The sequence below is a fragment of the Carcharodon carcharias genome, chromosome 3 (assembly GCF_017639515.1).
Source record: "Carcharodon carcharias isolate sCarCar2 chromosome 3, sCarCar2.pri, whole genome shotgun sequence".
In the NCBI taxonomy this organism is placed as follows: domain Eukaryota; kingdom Metazoa; phylum Chordata; class Chondrichthyes; order Lamniformes; family Lamnidae; genus Carcharodon; species Carcharodon carcharias.
In genome coordinates, this window is record NC_054469.1 from 143,592,969 (window position 1) to 143,614,169 (window position 21,201).

Sequence of the window (21,201 nt, forward strand, 5' to 3'; positions counted from 1 at the left end):
GAATAAACTAAATTTTCTCATGGCCCCACCCACATAGGATACACAACAATGGAATGGGGAAATCATGTATACCTACAGCTCAACTCCACTTTGTATCAATCACTAACAATGGACATTCTCCCTGAAGAAGTTTTCTATTAGTTCTGATCATGCCTTTCGGCTTTTAAAGCAGTTTTGCACAACTTCTACCTGTTACACATAGCCTGAACATGCTGTTTTGCTAAAACTGTTTCCTGGAGATTTCAGCAGGTGGAACTAAATGACAGAAAAGCAAGAGCAAACATTTTTAAAAAGGTCATCTTGGTTATCTGGGTTCTACTTTCCAATATATTCTCCATGTCCTAAAGGGATATCTATGTATTTCTGGGCTTTACTCACAGATGTTGCAGAGAGCTACTTTTAAAAAAAAAATCACTGATGAAATTCCAACTAAATATGCTGAAGGGTTTCTCTCTCACTCGATCTATCTTGCACAATCTTAGGTTCAATTTGAGAACATTCAAAGGAGTCCATACATGCAGGTAATAGCCAAACAAAATAGCTACAAGTTTTGCTGACACCTCATCTAATTTTCTTCATCCAATTCTCCTCGTTGTTGGCTGTCCCTCAGATGATATCTACTTAGGGTCACGTGTTTCTGCCATGTGTTTTCGTGTGATTGAACAAGCCAATTCTCGACCTGCATGTTTTTGGACACCTGGGGCAGGACATCCCACGAGGTAGTGGGGTCCAGAGTGCAGGATTTGTTTGCTTTTCTTTCCTTCTCTGCCACCGCTCTGCCTCATCATTAGGGCGTTTGGAGTCAAAGTATGATGCAGCCTGATGGACAAGTTGTTACCATTCTGAACGATTGGTAGCAAGCTCCTCCCAGTCTTTAATGTCAATGCTGCTGCATTTCAAAAAGAGAGTTTCAGAGTATCTTTGAAGTGTTTTCTTTGTCCTCCCCTAGAATGTTGGCCATTTGAGTGGTGAGAAAACAAGATCTGACAGGGAAGACTGTTTTTGGCCATCCAGACAGTTTCCAGCTCATTGGAGTTGATTTTGCAGTTTTGCCTAAATGCTTGTGGAATGAGCTTCGAGGAGGACACTGGCATTTGTTCGATAGTCCTCCCCTTGAATCCGTAAGGTGTAGCTAAGGCACTGCTAATGGAATTTCTCTATCACTCTTTTGTGTCACTGATACACAAGCCCAGGTCTTACTGCAATACAGGAGTGTGGTGATGACAACTGCTCTGTACACTAGGACATTTGTTGACTTGCAGAGGTCATTGTTACTAAACATTTGCTGATCAGGTGTTGGATCTCCTCTTCTATGGTAACCTTTTGAGAGGTGGCTGCCAAGGTGCTCAACATATTCCAGAATCTCTCCTTCAGTACATATGGGAGGTGGAATATTTGGCTGACCAGGTGTGGGTTGCTATATGAGTTTTGTTTTGGAAGCATTTAAGGACAGGCTGAGTTTTTTTGTATGCAAAATTGAAAAGATCGAGAGTAGTTTGCAAATTTGGTGCAGAGTGGGAAATGACACTGCAGTCATCCGCAAACTCTAGATCATGTATATTTATGGTGGTCAGCTTAGTTTTGGCATGGAGGCAACTGAGGTTAAAGATGAAGCAATTGCAGATATGTGATGGTGTTTCTTGGTCATCCATATCTTTGGAAACAATCCACATAGCTTCATGATTTACTGAGTCAAATGCTTTGGTCAGGTCAATGGACGCAATGAAGAGTTCCTGGTGTTTCTCTTGACATTTTTCTTGGGCAAAGGTTCCTCTGAGGTCGGAGGTTCCTCTGGAAGGTCTAACCCACACTGTCTCTGGGAGGATTTCCTCTGCTACGCTGCAGCTGTAGTCAAAAAGCATTAGCTTCCAGTGGTAGTCGTGGTGGTGGAATGGGAGTAGGGAAGGCTCGGTCTAGCAAGTCTCTCCGTTGCATCAAAACACTACTAGTGGTTCAGGTAGCACAGCAGAAGGGTCATGAGGACTTGAAATGTCAACTCTTTTCTTCTCTGCCGATGCTGCCAGACCTGCTGAGTTTTTCCAGGTAATTCTGTTTTTGTTTTGGATTTCCAGCATCCGCAGTTTTTTGTTTTTATAACAGCACCACCTTTGTGGCCCATCCCGCGTTGCCCCAGCAAAAACAGCCTTGCCGGAAACACCCACACTCCAGGGCTGAATTCTGTTTTTTCAAGACCCACCGAACAAACAGAAGAAATACAATAAAGGTTATAGTATAAGCTTAATATAAAATACAAGTGAAAACAAAATACAGGGAGAGTTTTTTTATTGACAAACATGTTTCTTGGTGCCTTGGATATCAGAGTGTACAGAAAACCCACAGGAAAAGAAACATGATGCTGGAACACTAACACTATCAAAGTTCTTTGATGCATCAAAGACACCAGATTTTGAAAATAAATAAAATCTGCAAATGCACTCAGCCTTTCCTAGGATGTTATTGATTACCGCTATGGTGTTGTTTTCCCTGCTGGAACCTATCAACATAACACATCACAATGATTTGCCTAAGAGGGGAGGGAGTCTTTCACAAAGATCTCGAATTTCATTTTAAGATACCTACTTGTGCACAATCATGATACTTAGCTTTCATAAATAAAAATGGTAGCTATTGTGCGTAACATTACAACCTGTACAAGTCACAGCAAATTGTGGGATGAGGCAAGGCATACACCTAAATGCAAATAAAATGGATTAGTAATGGATAATTACAGAGAAATGTGTATTTGGGTGAATTTGGATTAGCAATGCTAGGAGCACAAACAAAATGCACACTTTTTCTAGACATAAATGTTTATATGTAGTTGCTGCAGTAACTTCATTTTCGTCCACCAATGTTAAGTGGCAGAACTGTACGACAACACCTACATAAAGGGATGTTCAAACATGCAAAAAATTAAAAAAAACAAAGCTATTGTATCATTTTGTAACATCAGCTGTGGAGAAGTTACTAGGATCAGTCATGGAATGATTCAGCACTTGAACAAATATGCCTGAATCAGGAAGCAAGAATGGATCAGGCCTGACTAATCTAAATTTTTTTGAGATTATGAATAAACTGGAAAGGGAGTGTCTATGGGTGTTATCTATATGGACTTCAAGAAGGTATTCAAAAGGTTCTAACAGCAAGATTATTAGTAAAAATGCACTGAATTGGAGGTTGCCTTTTGACCTGGGTTGGAAATTAATTGAGAGGTAGGATCCAGAGAATGGGGCTAAAGGGTATTTTAACTGATGGGATGGGACAAGTGATCCCATGGACATGTTATGGAGCCTCAATTTTTCACTATATTCATTAATGACTGATGAAAGTATAGTGAGTTGTATATCCAAGCTGGCAGATGACCCTAATTTTGAAGGGGGTGGTGGTGGTGGGGAAGCAGGGGTGGCGGTGGGGTTGTGTGCTGTAGTGACAATAGCAGGTATTACAATTGGGAGCAGCAAGTTACAAACAGACAGATTAGGTGAGTGGGCAGCATAATGGCTAATGAAGTTCAATGTGCACAATAATGGACACAAGAAGGATAATTCAGTGTTTCTTATTATTGAAAAGGATCTAGGAACTGTAGTGGAGCAAAGAGATTTCAAAGTCCAAATATACAAATCATTAAAACCTAACAGATGGGTACTAAAAGCAATCAAAAAGGGTAACAAAACATTGGCCTTTACCTCAAGGAGTCTAGTCGGGAAAGGAGAGGAAGTTATGCCTCAGTTGTATGGAGCATTGATCACACTGCATCTAGAGTACTACATTCAGTTTAGGGCACTGCACCTAGGATGAATATATTAGCCATGGAGAGGGTGCAGTGCAGATTCACTAGAATGATACTGGTACAGAATTAAGTTATGAGGGAACGCTGCATAAACATGTTTTGATTCCTTTGTGTATAAGAAAGAGGGGTAATCTGATAGAGGTGTTTGAAATGTTAAAATGAATTTGATAATGTAGATATGGAGAAATAATTTCCTTTGGCAGGGAATCAAGAACAATGAGGTACAATCTTAAAATTTGAGCTAGACCATTCAGGAGCAAAATCAGCAAGTACCTTTTCACACAAAGGACAATATCTCTCTGAGCAGACCAATTAACTTCCTTAAAAAACATGCTGTGTGTGTATGAGTGTATGCTTGTGTGTGTGTGTGTATGGGGTGGGAGGGCCGTGCTGGAGAGGGAATCCAATTTTCCTGCTGGCTTTTTCCCTTGAAGCACATGTGGTCCACTGACAGTTGATTTGCCTCTTACCTCTTGGCAAAGTGGTTTCCAGTGTTACACCAGGTCTCTTTGGAACCAGGGAAGTGAGAGTACCCAGTATAAGTAGCCGCTTTGGTGTCACCAGCCTTGAATGTGGGGTGGGGGGGAATGTGGGGAAGATGACTGGGAATGCTCAGCCTCAGCAATGGCTGGACTGGCCTGGCCTGGTTATCTGGATTTCCACGGTTTTTCTTGCACACTCCACTGAACCCTTTCCAGCAAGTCTCCTGGAACTCAATTAAAATTTGGGGCCTGCATTTCTGTGCTCAATCCACCTGATTTATTAAAAAGCATTAGTGATGCGCTATGTTTCCTTAAGGCAGAGGACAAAGGTCACATCAGCACTTTGGATTCAGAAATGTAATAAAGCTGGTGACCGTAAATTGGGAGGCTAATTGCTTCTAATAAAATTTAACACAAAACCCTTTTTTTTTCAAGAAACTACATAGCTGGATAAATATGAAGAATAAAGCTTCCATTAAGGCTTTAATTTAAAAGTTCCCAAAATTGATACTTGGCATTAGACAAAAGTGTTATAAAATTATTTTGAAGCCTTTAGATCTCAAAATAAGTTCATGGAAGGTTAATTCTGCCAATTACCAAAACCGTTCAGGTAAAGTCAAGTCTGTGACTAATTCATCACTACCCCAGACGTTTTAGTGTGTGATAGTTCCTTCCAGCCTCTTGTGGTAGAAATGTTAGATGACAGCCAGTTAAGTGGTTTACAAACTGACCAAAACTAAATTGTAACGAGCTGCTACAAGCTCCATCATAACTTGTTTATGAGTACTTTCCTCGGTGAAAAAGTTTACTTTACTTTTGCTTCTCATAAGCAGCTCATAAAACGACAAATTGTCAGAGAAACCACTGTTGTTTGAAATGAGTTCTAGGTTTCAGATTTTCACCAAAGGGAAGGAAAATAAGATTAGTAAAAGTTCAAAATGTTCTATTATTGTATACATCATAAAATCATAGAATGGTGACAGCACAGGAGGCCATTCAGCCTGTCGTGCCTGTGCTCTCTGCAAGAGCAATCCAGCTAGTCACATTCCCCCATTTCCCTATCCTGGGCCTGCAAATATTTTCCCAAGTTCTAATTCCCTTTTGGAAGCAATGATCCAAATGTCTCCACTACCTTTTTCAGGCAGTGCATTCCAGATCATAACCACTCAAGACGAAATTAGCTTTTCCTCATGCCACCATTGTTCTTTTGTCAATCATCTTATTCTTTTAACAGACATTTCCCAGCTTTTTATGCCATCTATAAGAATATAAGATGTAAATGCTGATAAGTTTAATGGCATTTTATCTGACTTAAGAGAACTTAACTTTTTTTTTCTTTTATCTTCCTAAAAAATTAACTGGGAAAGACTGTCATTTTGTGTATTATATTTTATTTAAAAATGTTTATTAATTGATACATTTGCCTTTTTGAAAATTATTTTAGGTAATGGAAAATGTGCCAAAACAACTTCCCTGTATTTTTTGCAAAAAACTTAAATTTTCGCTTCTTCTAAACGTAGGTGGGGCATGGTTCCCAGCCCTTGTAGCTAAATGGTCAGCGATATCAACTATGAAATAAAATATTTCTAACCAATCAGGATCTGTCAGTTCACCAAGTTCACATTCCTTTGCAGGCATAAAAACTTCCAGATATGCTGCAAACCAAGCTAAAACATTTCCTCACAATAATTAAAGTACTTTATAAAGAAGAAGAATATTGCAGTATTAACAGTTCACTTCAGTTAAAAATTTTCAGAACTGTCTGAGACATAACTAACAAAGGTTGGGAGCCGCAAACGAGAAGTTATGGAGCAGCACGTGACTCTAGAGCCACAGGCTGACGATCCGTTTCGGACCATTCTGCCAATGGGAACAGTTTCTCCCAAATGAACACCTCCATTCATCAAATTGCCTCTCAAATTTCTCAGCTCAGAGGAGAACGACCCCAACCTTTCCAATCTGTCTATCTAACTGAAATCCCTAATCCCTAGAGCTTTCTCTTACATTTTTTCTGTATCTGCTCTAAGGACTTCACATCTTTCTTAAAGTGTGGTGCCCAGAATTGAACACAATATCATAGAAACCTTTTACAAAATAGCTCTTGTCCAGGGATTTTGAGACATATGGAATTAACTTCTGGATTACAGTACTGGAAGCAAAAATCTTGGAATCATTTAAGAAACAATAAGATGCTACAAAAGGAATGGGCTTTGGAAACTCTTTGGACTTGTGAACAAAGATTGGCTGAATAGCTTTCCTCATCCATAATTATCTTGGAAATGGGTAACCTGTGCTCATAGTTGTGAAGTTGGAGTTGAGGAAGTGAACAAAGCTGATCAAGGTGTTGCATTCATTAAACAAGTACCTTTGGTCAGGTCTAAATCTTGTATCAGTGCGTGGCAGGTATAACTTTTCATCAGCTTCCATTTCATTTAATCCTAGTGCAAATTTCGTGAGACCATAGTACTGCTCAAAGTCTTTCGGCATGGCATCTACAAAGAGAAATAAGTACCTTAGTGGCAATACAACACACAAATCTCAAAGAAAAAAAATCAGACTCACTACAGCAGCTGCCTAAATGATAATCAATTCAATGGTTTACAGAAACTTAAAAGAACAATGCTCAGAAAATCCACTAGAGGGCAGTAGAGAGGATTGTGCAATTACATTTTAAATTGTAGGCCCCAGGCTTTTCTAACTTTAGGCATTGTACAAATAAAACCAATCCTTATTTCAGGGCATTATTTCCAAAAGCAACACTGATTTCTCTTCCCTTCCAAACCCATTACCCTAGGCAAATTGTTTACTCAATGCAGATCTAATTAACAAGATACTTTTAATTTCAAGAAATCTTGTACACTAGCCACCAAATCTTCTAAATAAGACTGGAATCATTCTGACTCAACCAATGTTTGATTCTAACTACACAATTGTAGGCACTGATTCAGCAAATTTCGCACTGTTGCAAAGGCTAAAGGGCGATTTAACTGAATTTTGAGTGTTGATACCTGCTTGAATACAAGTGCTTTTAGATTGCATAATCTTCCTGCCTGGAAGGAGCAAACTCTCAGATGGCAACTCTGCCAATGGACTCTTCAGTAGAAATGCAGGAAGCTGGCTCCCAACGCTTAGATTCCTCATTAAACCAATGGCACATTCATAGACGTTACTTTCAAGTGTCAGTAAGATTGTTGTTTCTCAAGCATGCGAGCATAGTGCAGGAGGCAGAAATAAGTCTGCACACTTCCTCATGTCTGCACCTCAGTACTTCAAAAGAACCTTACTTATAACCATAGCTGAATGACTCAAGTGTTCTGCTCACTTATCAGTCAATAAGCTACTTCAGCCCTTTACTTATGAGTAAACCTTTAAAAAATATATAAATTGTCACATCGGGCAATGAATATCTACTGCATATGTAGCTCGTGCTCTAGGCCCTACAGCTTTGTTACTTCACAGCCCCTGCAATTCTGAATCTGCAGCAGTCATCCGCTATCATAAACCAGTTTCAAAAATTCTGGTAAAACCACAGTTCATACATTCAGCTACTAAGTCAAAATGAAACTTAGTTCTAAAGAATCTTAATGTTGCAATAAGGCAGAATAGTTAAGGACAAAAATAAAAACTGAGGGTAAGGATTCAAAACATTGCACCATCTTCCCACAACTCAGCAAGTGATCCCATAATGACACAATGTGTATATCAATTTTCTTACAGGCCATAATCTTCAGAACAATATTGCTGTTAAAAAAAGATATGGTACTTTGCTTCAGATTCAGCAACTGTGAAATCAAACCCCCAGGGCCCTGAACACATGTGCTACAAGTGCAATAGAGATGCCAATTTGCCAAATTTAGCACAGGAACACAAAACACAATCTTTTATGCAAAATCAAATGCCCTGATTTTCTCCATTGAGACTGGAAATATGTCTAAACACCCTGCTGGGGATTTGCCTTCAATATTTTAAAGACAGGAGGTTTCAAATGCTTGACTTTCAAAAATCACCTCTGGCACAAACATACTGTTGTAGCAGTTCAACACACGGTCTGGTTGTAGAAATATAAGCTACAGTGCATAAACTTATTGAGTAACAAACAATATCAATTTAACATAAAATAAAAGCAAAATACTGTGGGTGCTGGGAATCAAATAAAAACAAATTGCTGGCAAAACTCAGGCCTGGCAGCATGAGCGGAGAGGGAAACAGAGTTAATATTCTAAGTAGAATATGACTTCCATAGAACTGAACAGAGGTAGAAATCTGATGGGCTTTATGCTGTTGGAAAGGAAGGAGGGAATGAGAGTCAGGTGGATCAAAAGGGAAGGGTAGGGTTGGTTAAAGATGTTAAATAACCAAAGATGTTATGAAACAAAAGGCAAAAGGAGTGATAATAGCTGTAGTAAAGAAATTAAACATTGGTCTAGAGTACATCAATATTGCCTTGTAGTCTAGGTGAGTCAATGTGATTTGAGTACCATTAAATTACCATTTTGTTGCATCCGATAAACAAATTTTGACTGATGGTTAAAAGTTCTCATCTCATTGCATTCAGCTCATGGGCTGATAGTAATGTGGCAAATTAGATCATCTAACCAGGATAATTTACCATAAATGTTTTTAACTAAAAGTTTGAAATTCAGATTAAGCACAGTGACACAGAAAAGTGTGAACTCAAGTATTTAAAAAGTATTGAATCAAATGATTTAAAATAAGCAACTTTAAATTAAGAGCCGACTTTATGTAGCAAGTACAAATTTCATTTTTCAAACTTAGTTCCAAAATCTGTAAAAGCCATTTGAAGCGTAACATGGTTTCTCAGTTTAAAGATGCTAGACAGCAGGACCAGGGAAAGAAATCATGGGCCCTGGTATTTCTCCCGTTTCTGGTTCCCTTATCCCCTCTCTGCCCTTTAAATCTCACCTGCAATTATGCGTGCTATTTTTGTCTCTTTCAAGATTCAGCAATCAATTTAACAAACAAACAATCACAGAAAAGACCTAGTAAAATGATAACTCCCATTGCTGGCATCTGGTTACAAATATCGTCCAATATATACGCAACATGGGTCATTAATATTAAGAGCAGTAATTATATAGCGCAGTGTCAGTTTGTGTGTGTCCTCTATAGGTGATCCCACTTCGGACATTAAACAAATGAGAGAGTACAAAATTTAATTTAACTGCATTGTGCAATATTGATAATTTGGCAAGAAGTTATCCCATGAGTTATTTATAACACTGTGCAGATGATAACACTTATTTCGCAAACTGCCTCATTAATACGTTCTGTACATGACAGTAAATTCAAATTTGGGGGAAAGATTCAATTCTTGCGACCAGGGGTGTGGTGACAAATTTTGGAGGTGCCGAAGCTCTGAAGAAGAATCAGAAGGACTCGAAACATTAACTTTTTTTTTCTCTCCACAGATGCTGTTAGACTTGCTGAGTTTTTCCAGCATTTTCTGTTCTTGTCTCTAAGAAAATGTGTTGGCCATGTAATTTCTAAATCTATTACGTTTCTTTCCTATACATTAATCATTTGAGTCCCCAATCATCAGTAAAACTATGCCTTTTAAATGAAAAATGTTAGTACTGGTAGGCATTTTATTTCAAGCCATGTGGTATTTTGAATCATTAATCTTTAACGTAGCTGGAATTTCATTACTCAACAGTTTAATTATTTAATTTGCGCCTATTAAAAACATGAATTACAGGAAACTACTGGGGGATATATACAGAGGGAACATTGCTCATCTTGATTTATATGATAAACCCAGACCTGGATGTACAAGGCACAATTTCAACATTTGAAGATGATGCACAATTTCAATATTTCAAAATTTGTCACTACATCCCTGGTTGCAAGTATTGAATCTTTTCCCCCAAATTTGAATTTACTGTCATCATGTAGACATGGTGCAATGTACAGAACGTGTTAATGAGGCAGTCCACAAAATAAGTGTTACCGTCTGCACAATGTTATAAATAACTAATGGGATAGTTTCTGGTTAAATTATCAATATTGCACGATGCAGTTAAATTAAATTTTGTACTCTCTCGTTTGTTTAATAGTCGCAATGGGATCACCTATAGAACATGCACAAACTGACACTGTACTATATAATTACTGCTCTTAATATTAATGACCCATGCTGTATATATAGGACAATATTTGTAACCAGATGCCAACAATGGGAGTTATCATTTTACTAGACCTTTCTATGATTGTTTGTTTGTTAAATTGATTGCTGAATCTTGAAAGAAGAAAAAATAACACACATAATTGAGGGTGAGATTTAAAGGGTAGAGATGGGATAAGGGACCCAGAGAAAGGGAAAACACCAGGGCCCATGATTTCTCTCCCTGGTCCTGCTGTCTAGTACCTTCAAACTGAGAAACCGTGTTACACTTGAAATGGCTTTTAAAGATTTTGGAACTAAGTTTGAAAAATGAAATTTGTACTGGCTACATAGAGTCGGCTCTTAATTTAAAGTTGCTGTTGGTGAACTGTGAGGAGGCTACTGATAGACTTCAAGAGAATATAGACATGGTGATGGAATGGGCAGACATGTGGCAGATAAAATTTAATGTAGAGAAGTGTGAAGTGATTCCTTGTTCTTCTAACCAAAATGTGAGTTGACATAAAATAAAGGGTACAATTCTAAAGGAAATGGAGGAACAGAGGGTCCTGGGTGTATATAGGCATAAATCATTGAAGATGGCAGAGCAGGTTGAGAAAGCAGTTAATAAATTATACTGAATCCTGGGTTTTATAAATAGGGGCACAGCGTACAAAAGCAAGTATGATATGAACCTTCATAAAACACTCGTTCAGCCTCAATGGGAAGAATGTGTAGGTTTTAGAAAGGGTGCAGAAAAGATTTACAAGAATGGTTCCAGGGATGAGACTTCAGTTACATGGATAAATTGGCAAAGCTGGGGCTGTTTTTCTTGAAGAAGAGAAGGTTGAGAGGAGATTTGTCAAAATCATGAGGGCTCTGGATAGCTTAGATGGGAAGGAGTTGTTCCCATTGGCAGAAGGCCGAGAACCCATGGTGATTAACAAAAGAACCAGAGGTGACATGAAGAAACACCTCTTTATGTAACAAGTGGTTTGGGCCTGAAATGCAATGCCCGAGTATGTGTCAGAGACAGATTCAATTGCGGTTTTCAAAAGGGAACTGGATCATTATCTGAAAGGATTTTACAGGGCTACAAGGAAAAGGTCGAGGAGTGGGGTTAGCCAAGTTCCATTGCAGAGAACTGACACCGAGAAAATGTGCTGAATGGCCTCCTTCTGTGCTGAACCATTCTATGATTCTAGTGTAGACACATTCACTGAACTTGATAAACACATGAGGAAGAAAGACACAGAAGGTTACCCTGATTATGTGAATAAGGAGGGTGGGAGGGGGGTTGTGTGGATGTAGATGAGGTGGGCCAAATGGTCTGTTTCAGTGCTGTGAATTTCATGTAAAGCTGCCAGCAGGGAATACAAACATTATACTGTGTTTCACATCCTCAGGCCATCACAGCTAGAAACTGAACTGGACTAGCCATATAAATACTGTGGTGAGGAATCCTGCAACAAGTAACTCACCTCCTGACTTCCCAAAGCCTATCCACCATCTACAAGGCACAAGTCAGGAGTGTGATGGAATATTCTCCACTTGCCTGGATGAGTGCCGCTCCAACAACCCTCACCCTCCAGAAGCTTGACACCATCCAGGACAAAGCAGCCCACTTGATTGGCATCCCATCCACAGAGTCGCCTCTACCACTGGCGCACAGTGGCAGCAGTGTGTACCCATCTACAAGAAGCACTGCAGAAACTCACCAAGGCTCCTTAGACAGCACCTACCAAATGCACGACCACTACCATCTAGAAGGACAAGGGCAGCAGACACACGGGACACCAGCACCCGGAGATCCCCTCCAAACCACTCACCATCCTGACTTGGAAATATATTGCCGTTCCTTCATTGTTGTTGGGGCAAAATCCTAGAATTCCCTCCCTAACAACAATGTGGGTATCCCTACGCCACATGGACTGCAGCAATTCAAGAAGGCAGCTTACCACCACCTTCTCAAGGGCAATTAGAGAAAGGCAATAAATGCTGGCCTAGCCAGCGACACCCACATCAACTGAATGAATACAAAAAAAACAACAAAGGAATTAATGTTCAGCAGGCAAGCTCAACAGGGTATTTGGGAGTATTGATGCTGCTTTAGATCCCGGGAACCTTGAACTAAGACCCTGAAAATGCCTGTTTATGAGAAAGCTGTGTGCAGTGAGTTATTTTTTTAAACAGTCGGGGAACTGTACAGGAGGATTGCTACTGTTGCACGGAGACATTCAGCAGCAGCAGCATGAGACCCAGACCCTGGGCCCTGCCTTCCCCCGACCACCTCTTGACCTCCCCAGGCTCCGAATTCACAGCCATACCGCGAGTTCTGGACATTCTGGTCAACTCTTACCAGCCAGTCTGAACTCAACCTCCAGGAACTCGTGGAATCATGCAGGGTGGTGGTTTACAGGATGAGCCATTAAATCATTTAAATAGGAGGTGCCAGAATGACGCTCTGGTTTGCTCTGGCAGCACTACACCACTGCTTGCAACTCAGGTTGTAAGAATAAGGTTTTGTTTTATATATTCTGTGTAGAAAAGAAAGACCATCATCATGCTGCAGCTCACTTCGTTTCATTGTTGGACAGTTGTAGAAGAGAGGGAGGAAGATGAGAAGGGACGGTCCTATTCGCTTGCTGCTGCCTAAGCTCCCTCCTCCTTCCCTGGACAAACTGACATAGCACTCACTCACCTCACTCAAGATAACTCAGTATCACTGGAAGCGAAGTTCCAGTTCCCTGGGAGTGGCTCGTGCTGCAGATGCAGACAACAGCTGTGTCCGGCCTGGCACAAGGCTGAGGGATAGCTGCCCCGGGCCTGCTCCGGTCTCGTTACTGGTGGAGAGTCCCTCCTGTTCTTTAATTTTCTGCTTCTTCGCTTTGGCCTCCAGAAGACGTTGTCACAAATCATTCACTGCAGCTGAAAGAGTCCTGCATAGTGGCCAGTGGGAACGGTCAGAATACCTGCTCCAGCTCCTCCAATAACAAGTTCCATCTCTCCCGCCCTTGCTGCTCCTCCAATCTTTGATTCTGTCTCTGGAGGAGCAACAAGACTGGGAGAGAGGGAAGTGATTGGGGGAGCTGGAGCAATGACTAACTTGAACATGGAATGCACAGTCTTGTCTTATCGGGTTCCCCAGTAGATTGCATTCAACACGTCTTAGCAGTTTTAAAGAAAGATAACATGAGAGCTTTGAAAGAAAGCCCATAACAGTACAATCACACCTGCAGATGTGTTCATACATTATAATTTGTTCTCACACACAGCTTTTTAAACTGCTGATTGAAGTAGACCTCCTTTAAAGCAAACATCTTCAGTCTTGAAACAGAGGATGGAAGGCCAGGAAGCAGCAGGGGTGAGATAAGAGTGTGCTGGAAAAGCTCAGCAGGTTTGGCATCTGTGGAGAGAGAAGCAGAGTTAATGTTACCAGTTCAATATGACTCTTCTTCAGAATCTGCAGTTCTGAAAGAGTCATAGTGGACTCAAAACGTTAACTCTATTTCTCTCTCCACAGATGTGCCAGACATGCTGAGTTTTTCCAGCATGTTGATTTTGTGTCAGTAAGTGTGGGTTTTCTACAGATGCAAAGTTCTACGAGAAAAGCATATCCCTTGTTCAATACCGTTAGAAATGGCTTGTCAGAAAAACCAAAGGGATTAAAAATACAACAATTAAAAGCATTGTGCTTTCTAATGAATATTATTAATAAAGCAACACTTTTTACTGTTGCAGAGTGCATTATTTTAACTTTTGCGAACAAATTCATATTCCAATGTTGTAGAGTAGAAGCTTTAGTAAATGTTAGGGGTAGCAAAAATGGCCAGATTAAAATCCTGCAATTTAAAAAAAAAGCCATTAGGAATGACACAAGGCTGTTAAATTTAATATATCTAATGTGCGTAGATGGACACATTATCTGTTTTATTCTATATATCTTAGCTAAAAAGAGTGAAATCTCAACCTTTTCAGCCTGTGAATTTCTTGCTGCTGAAGACTCTAAATTATTTATAACACATGTACAAACAATTACATACACCAACAGAAACGTTGTGCTGCAGATCTCCCCTGAGGCTGGTCCCTCAAGAATACTAGTTTTATTTTAATGTGTTTTTAAGTTCAAACACACAATTATTTATCTGATTCCCTGTTTCCATTTCAGCACTTTTAACCACCCTATACCCACCCCCCCACAAAAAGGATAACTGCACGATGTGAGAGCCCAAGAAATCTTTGCTGCTTTGCCTCTTGTTCCTGCAGATGTTTTCATACTAACCTTCATCCAGCTCTAGCTCGCTATGGTTGATGTGATTATGAATGAGGGTTATTTCCAACCCTCCCTCTTGCTCTTTCGCTCCTTCTCTCTCCCCATACCCACCACCATCCACCTTCCCCTGGCATTACTATCCCTAAAAGCACATCGTCTTCTCTGATCACCTTTTTAACTTTTTTTTCCTATGAGTTGAATGGATAAATCCCGGAGTAATTGATTTTAAAAAAAATCTATATTCACTGAAGGCGATTAGAAGAATTTTGCAGGCCAGTACACAAGTGGGAGAAGCTGGATCGGTTATTGGAGGGGCAGCTCCGTTGTTCCCGTGCCTGCTGCTTCCAATCTTCGGGCAGCTTCATGGCTGACAGGCTTAAAAAAAAATCAGAACCACGAAGCTGCCCGAAGGTCGGAAACAGCAGTGCAAGAACTCTGAGAAACTGACCTGGTCTGCAGCCCTGCCTCTGGCTGCTAGCGCCAGACAAACTCAATGCCGAACCCTAACCACCACCACCCCAGGAACCCCCAGACCCCAGTGTTTTGTACTGGGTGCACCCCCCCGCTTCCCGGGCCCTGCTAGGCAGTGTGTGAAAATTATGCTTGCGGCCTTGGTGTCATTATGCAAGAACCTACTGATATGTTTTTGTGTCTTTACACTTCTAGTTGGGTTCAGTATTAAGTTTTTAAGCAGACTTCATATCTCCTGAAAAACAGGGTTTCCTATAATACACACAAAGAACTGATATTGCAGATTTGTATAGGAAACAACTGAAAGTCCACTTCAATATCGATCAACCTTCAGGCACAACAAAGATACTAGTTTGAAATCAGAAATATGCTTATTTAACACACTCAAAGCACTACAGTGTAAAATGCGACATGGTTCTGCTTGAAACTTGTGAAATGCAGAAACTCGCTTCAGATTATATCAATTGGTTAAAAAAAATTACTCAGATTTTTGGAAGAATTTAAATCTACTATTAGGATGCAGGGGTTTGTAATATGAAGAACTCTACCAATTACATCAGTTATGGGCAAGTACAGGTTGTCAGTTACAACCATGTAGACTTCAGTACATACAGTTCCCCTAGCAGCTCAGGAAAGCAACTCTTGAAGTACAAGGTAGCTGTCAAAAGAACTTGCCCATCTGCCACCATTCTTGCAATTATAAATAATCTTTATTCCACAGCCAAAAGAAAAAATGTATCAATTTAACATGTACTTATTAATGTTAAATACAAATATGTACAATAATGGTGATAAGAAAAACTGCTATCAAGTATTATTAAGCGCTAATTTAGAATATCTAGCACTCTTCCAAGCTCTGTCAGGAGTGCAACATTTCAACATCCCTACACCACCTGCACAGTGCACAAGCAGCAAAAATACTGGCAAGAAAGATATTAATCATTAATTCTTCAGAGGTTCAGATCAATGCCTGGTGTTTTTTGTAATATCAGACCTCAGCTGAGAGCAGATACAGCTCCAAGTCAGAAGGTTAATCGACTAAATAGATTTAAACACATATCCTCAACTGAAACTTAGTGCATTATTGAGAAATTGCAGTTTTGCCAGAAGTGTCAGAGGACCCCGCATGTTATATTTTGAACAAACATCCTTCTCAACTTGTCGAGCTGTCCTCTTCAAAAATTTGTGTACATACACCTGCGGGTCTCTCAGTTCCTACGTCCCATTAAAATCATACCAATGCATTTACCTCACCTATTTCTTCCCACCAAAATCTATCACTTTACAGTTCACTGCATTAAATTCCATCTTTCCTGTGTCTGGACAATTCATGTCACCTGATATGAAAGCAAAATACTGCGGATGCTGGAAATCTGAAATAAAAACACAATTCTGGAAATACTCAGCAGGTCAGGCAGCATCTGTGAAGAGAAACAGAGTTAATGTTTCAGTTCGAGTTGGCTTTTCATCAGAGTTTGCATCAGAAGAGTGTTCAAATGAAAGGTCACCTGGACCTGAAGCGTTAGGTGGAATCTTCTGGGCCTACCAGCAACAGGAAGCTGGGTGGGTGGGGGAACTTAATTTGGCAGAGGCTAGGCCCAGTTGGCCATTGTGACTAGATTCGAGCAGGAGGTCATAGATCTGGAGAGGCGCCATACGCCCAGGTCCACCGGTGGCGTTGAGGCTGGGGTGCTACAGGGAGGTACGTTTGCCAAGCACTGAGGTCACCATGTGTATCCCAGCAGTTATGGCACTGCTGAATGCTCAGTGATTGAAGCTTGTAACATGGGTTGACCATTGATTATGGAAGGATGAGCACATACTGATCCAGGGGACAGGGATGCACGTTGACATTGGTTAAAATGGAGACAGTCAAATGTCCTTGTTCTTCCTTTCAGCATCACCAGAACAGAGCCGGGAGGAAGAGGCAGAAGGGCCACCTCTCACACCTGAGGGCCCTGAACATTTCGACTCACCAGCGTCACAGCATCTCTGCCAGGCAGGCACCAGCGCAGATAATAGTGCCTCAGTGGGAATTAGATCATCAGCTAGTGTCCCGGGGCACAGCAGTGAGGGTACTTCACACTTGCTTGAGGTGTGGATGGAGACAGAGTACCGATGGTGCCAGCAGTCGGAGGACTGATGATGTGCCTCTGGAGTCGTCCGTGAGGCAGCAGACACTGCAAGTGCAGCAGGGTCTGCAAGAGGATCTGGCGGAGATACATGAGGCTATGCGTGGCATGGTCTCAGTGCTGGAGGAGTCCACGTGGAGCATAACTGATGCAATGAGCCTCATGGCCGAGTGCCATGCTTCATCCATGGAGAGAGTGGCGACTCTCATGGAGCGGCTCCTCCAGGAGAACAATCAGAGCTTCCTGGGGTTGCGCTCGGACCTGCAAAACTGCCTGTCATCTCTGCAGGCTCCTCTCAGAGGGCTCCAGATGAGGGCAGCAGCTCCTTCACCCCTCTGCCCGTGACCATGGGATCCGTTAAGGCTGCAGCGACTGGTAAGATGCCAACTGTGCTGCTCCCTCCCAGGTGGGGCCATCAAAGGCTCTATAGGCCAGAAGACAGCCGCCAAGATCATCGAGGCCAATAGGACAGCACAGTGAGCAGGCTGTCTCAGATGCCAGTGCCAGCAAGGGGAGGAGCACCGAGATATAGCACCTGCAAGTGTAAACTTAAGGCACCTTAGGCACATCATGGGTTTCTTACTGGTGCTTTTATGTTGCCCCATTATTAGTTCATGAACATTTGGTGTGATGTGCAATACTCTTGTAATTATTTTTTTCCGAACTTCATTTTGTTAAATCATTAAATTTTCATGTGTGAACAAGGCTCAGGGCGACTCTTACTTCTGCAGGCGGACAGTTACTCACGATGTTATGAGTGAGCTGTTTGACATTGAGCTTTATTGACAAGACTCTTAGTTAATGTTCCTACCCAGGCAGATTTTGCACTTAGGTATTGAGTATGGAGCCTGCAGCCCTGGCTTGTGTTGGAGGTCCATCTGTGGTGTGCTAGCTGAAGGCTCATTGGATTAAAGAGTCCCGGGTGTCCCTGGCTCCCTGGAGTATGCCCGGGTCAGTGTCTACCCACTCAGTGTTCTCCTGTGTGTGCTCATCCTCGGACTCACTGCTGGACTCGTGCAGCCAGAGCAACCATGTCCACATCTCCTTTGTCCACTGCGTTGCTCCTTTCCAGCATCAGATTGTGGAGAGCGTAGCATGCAACTACTATCAGTGACACACAATCTGGGGGGTACTGGAGTGCGCTCCCTGAATGGTCCAGGCATCGGAAGCGCATTTTGAGAAGACCAATGGTTCTCTCCACCACTGCTTTTGTGGCGGCGCGGCTGCTATTGCACCGCTGTTCGGCCTCTGTCCTTGGATGGTGGAGAGGCATCATGAGCCACCTTTTGAGGGGATAGCCAGCCCTGGTCACCCAGCAGCCATCCATCCAGCCGGACTGGAGGACTGAAGAGCCTAGGCATCTGGGACTGTCCGAGGGTGTAAGCTGCCTGTCGTGGGAGCTGCCTGGGTACTTTGCACAGACTTGCGGAATCTGCATCTTGTGATCACATGCTATCTGCATGTTCAAACAGTGGAGTCCCTTCCTGTTGACAAAGGCACTGGGCTCACCTGCTGGCACCCTAGCGATCGCTGTGAAGCCTCTGTCTCGCTCTGTTTGGCTGGCCTTGTCCCAGCGGTAGTGGATGAAAGTCAATGCATGCCTGAACAGAGCGTCTGTCACCTGCTTGACACAAGTGTGGACAGCTGACTGGGAGACTCTGCAAAGATCACCCACCGACCCCTGGAAAGAGCTGGAGGCATCGAAGTTGAAGGCAGCCGTGACCTTCAGCGCCACTGGCATGGGGTGTCCACCCACACAGTTGGTGCCGAACTCAGGGCCTATCATCTGACAGATGGAGGTGACTGTCACCCATGAGAGACGGAGCCTCCTTCGACACTGCACCTCAGACATATTGAGGTAGCTGCTTTACCACCAGTAAACCCCCAGCAGGATAGTAGCATCTTCTGCGGCCCCTTCCACCTTAAACTTCCTGTTGGCCCTGCGCCTCTGCTCCCCTGGAGGCTGAATGTGGACTCCTGGCCTCCTTCCCCTTCTGGTCCTCCTTTCCTTCTCAGAGGAGGTGCCTTCAGTGGACAGCACAACTCCCATTCCCAGGCTAAGAGAAGGCTTCCTTAAACCTGCAGGCCCCAGAAATGATCTTTACTGTAGAGTCCGGAACTGAAGGCTGTTACTCCTGTCCAAGCAGCGTTGAAGAGTTCTGAAATATACCTGCTCACACAGGCAAGTATCAGCAACTTTCACAATTAAATATCTGACAAATAACACTCGTGACCCCACTCACCCCTCTTATCCCGCCCATGGATGAGGTTTATACAAGTGTCTCCTACCCGCCTGCCTGTTGCGCCAGTGCAATGTCCTGAAGATGGCACAGGCTCCGAAAAATACCAGACAATTGCTGCCTCAAGGGCCTTAAGTAGATGATTGATTAATTAATGGCGGGTGCGCATCAGAGAACATCGCGTGCCCGCCCACCTAAATATCACGATGACGCGTGGTGATGTCAGGACGCTCGCCTGACGTCACTGGGCATCGTTTTACCTGTCAGCGTGCAGGGGCGGGCCCCGCACACTGACGAGAAAATTCTGGCCTCAGATCCCTCTGTGCTGCACTTTTTTAGAGTTTCTCTCCATTTAAATAAGTCTGCCTTTTGATTCCTCCTACCAAAGTACACGTCCTCACACTTTCCCACATTAAACTCCATCTGAGGATGACCAAGGAAGGGAGGCAGGCTTAGTGGGGAAGGGTGGAGTGGTGGCCGGGCAAAGATGGAAGGGGAGGAATAGTGCAGGCTGTTCGCAGTCAAGGGAGGCAGGCTGATCTGCACAAGTAAGTGTTGGTCATGCTTTTGGTTGGGGGAGGGTACTGATGGTGGCAGAAAGTGTTAAATGGTGGGGCTGTGGATATCAAGGTCTGGGTTCTGAAGGTTAAGATTAGAGTACTAGGGGATACGGTGATTGTGACTGGGGTAGTTGGATCCAGTAGGGTGAGAGTGGCAGAGTCATAGTGGGGTTTCACGGAGGTGTGGTCATTACAAGTTAGGTTAATGGTGGCCTCAAGGATGGGAGGGGTCGGGGTCAAAACGGACACCTGCATTTAGAAGATCAAAGCCTCGTGGTCAGCAGAGATAAAGACCAAGTCAAGGATAATGGGCTGGGGAGTGCAAGGCAAACAGGAGAACTGAAGGATAATATGGTGTTGGTAAAGGAAAACGGAGGCACTTGGTGGGTGATGAGGGAGGGTAGTAATGTGCTGGAACATTGTTGATAAGAGATGTGCACCATTGTTTAACTGCAACAGTCCCACTGAGAGCCAGGGCTTGAAGCGGGAGGAGGGTCTTCAGCAGTGGGTGGAGTTACTGCTGTGCTTAGTGGGCCAACTAAAGGGGCACCTCAATAATCACTGGTCAACTGGGTGAAGAACCATAATCAGGTGCCTTCTCATCTCTATAGTCAAATCCCTCAAGGCAGCAGCAGCATTCCTTCATAACTTGTTTGTCTCATTGCAGCATTATTCCAGCAATGTCCGGAACAGCAGTGATGCTTGAGCAGAAGGCCATCTCCTTTTGACTGAGGCAGGGGTGGCCAGATGGGGCTCAGCTGGGGGAAAAGGCCCAAATGTGCAGGGTTAGAACTCCAAGGTATCCAGCTAGATAATAGTAATGGATAAGGGGGTGGGTGAGACCTACATGATGGCAAGGACAAGGTCTACTGAACGTGTGCTGAGGGTTTTGGAGGGAAGCTCAATAGTGTTTGAGGGAGAGGTTTTAATGACCCCGGTCCGGACCAGCATGTATCCATGCAAATGGATGTTTGAACAAGAGAGGCATTCATCTGTGGTCCTCCAGTGTGGCTTTCGCCATGTTGATTGCGTGCATTTCCAGGGGTTTGGGGGGTGGGGTTAGTGGCAGGGAGTGCCAGGCCTTCCCATTGGCTGAATTGATCATGGACAGAGGGAAAGTTTCAGACTATGT

General features: G+C 42.7%; 1 protein-coding gene across 12 annotated transcripts in view; it reads right to left on the reverse strand.

The window, feature by feature from the left end:
• Positions 1-21,201, reverse strand: part of osbpl3b (oxysterol binding protein-like 3b) — a 237,289-nt gene that overhangs the window by 5,141 nt on the left and 210,947 nt on the right. For all 12 annotated transcript variants that reach the window (XM_041183816.1, XM_041183809.1, XM_041183813.1 and 9 more), the window contains one exon: positions 6,638-6,764. In XM_041183816.1, coding sequence (XP_041039750.1) covers positions 6,638-6,764 — 127 coding nt within the window. The remainder of the gene's footprint in view (positions 1-6,637; positions 6,765-21,201) is intronic.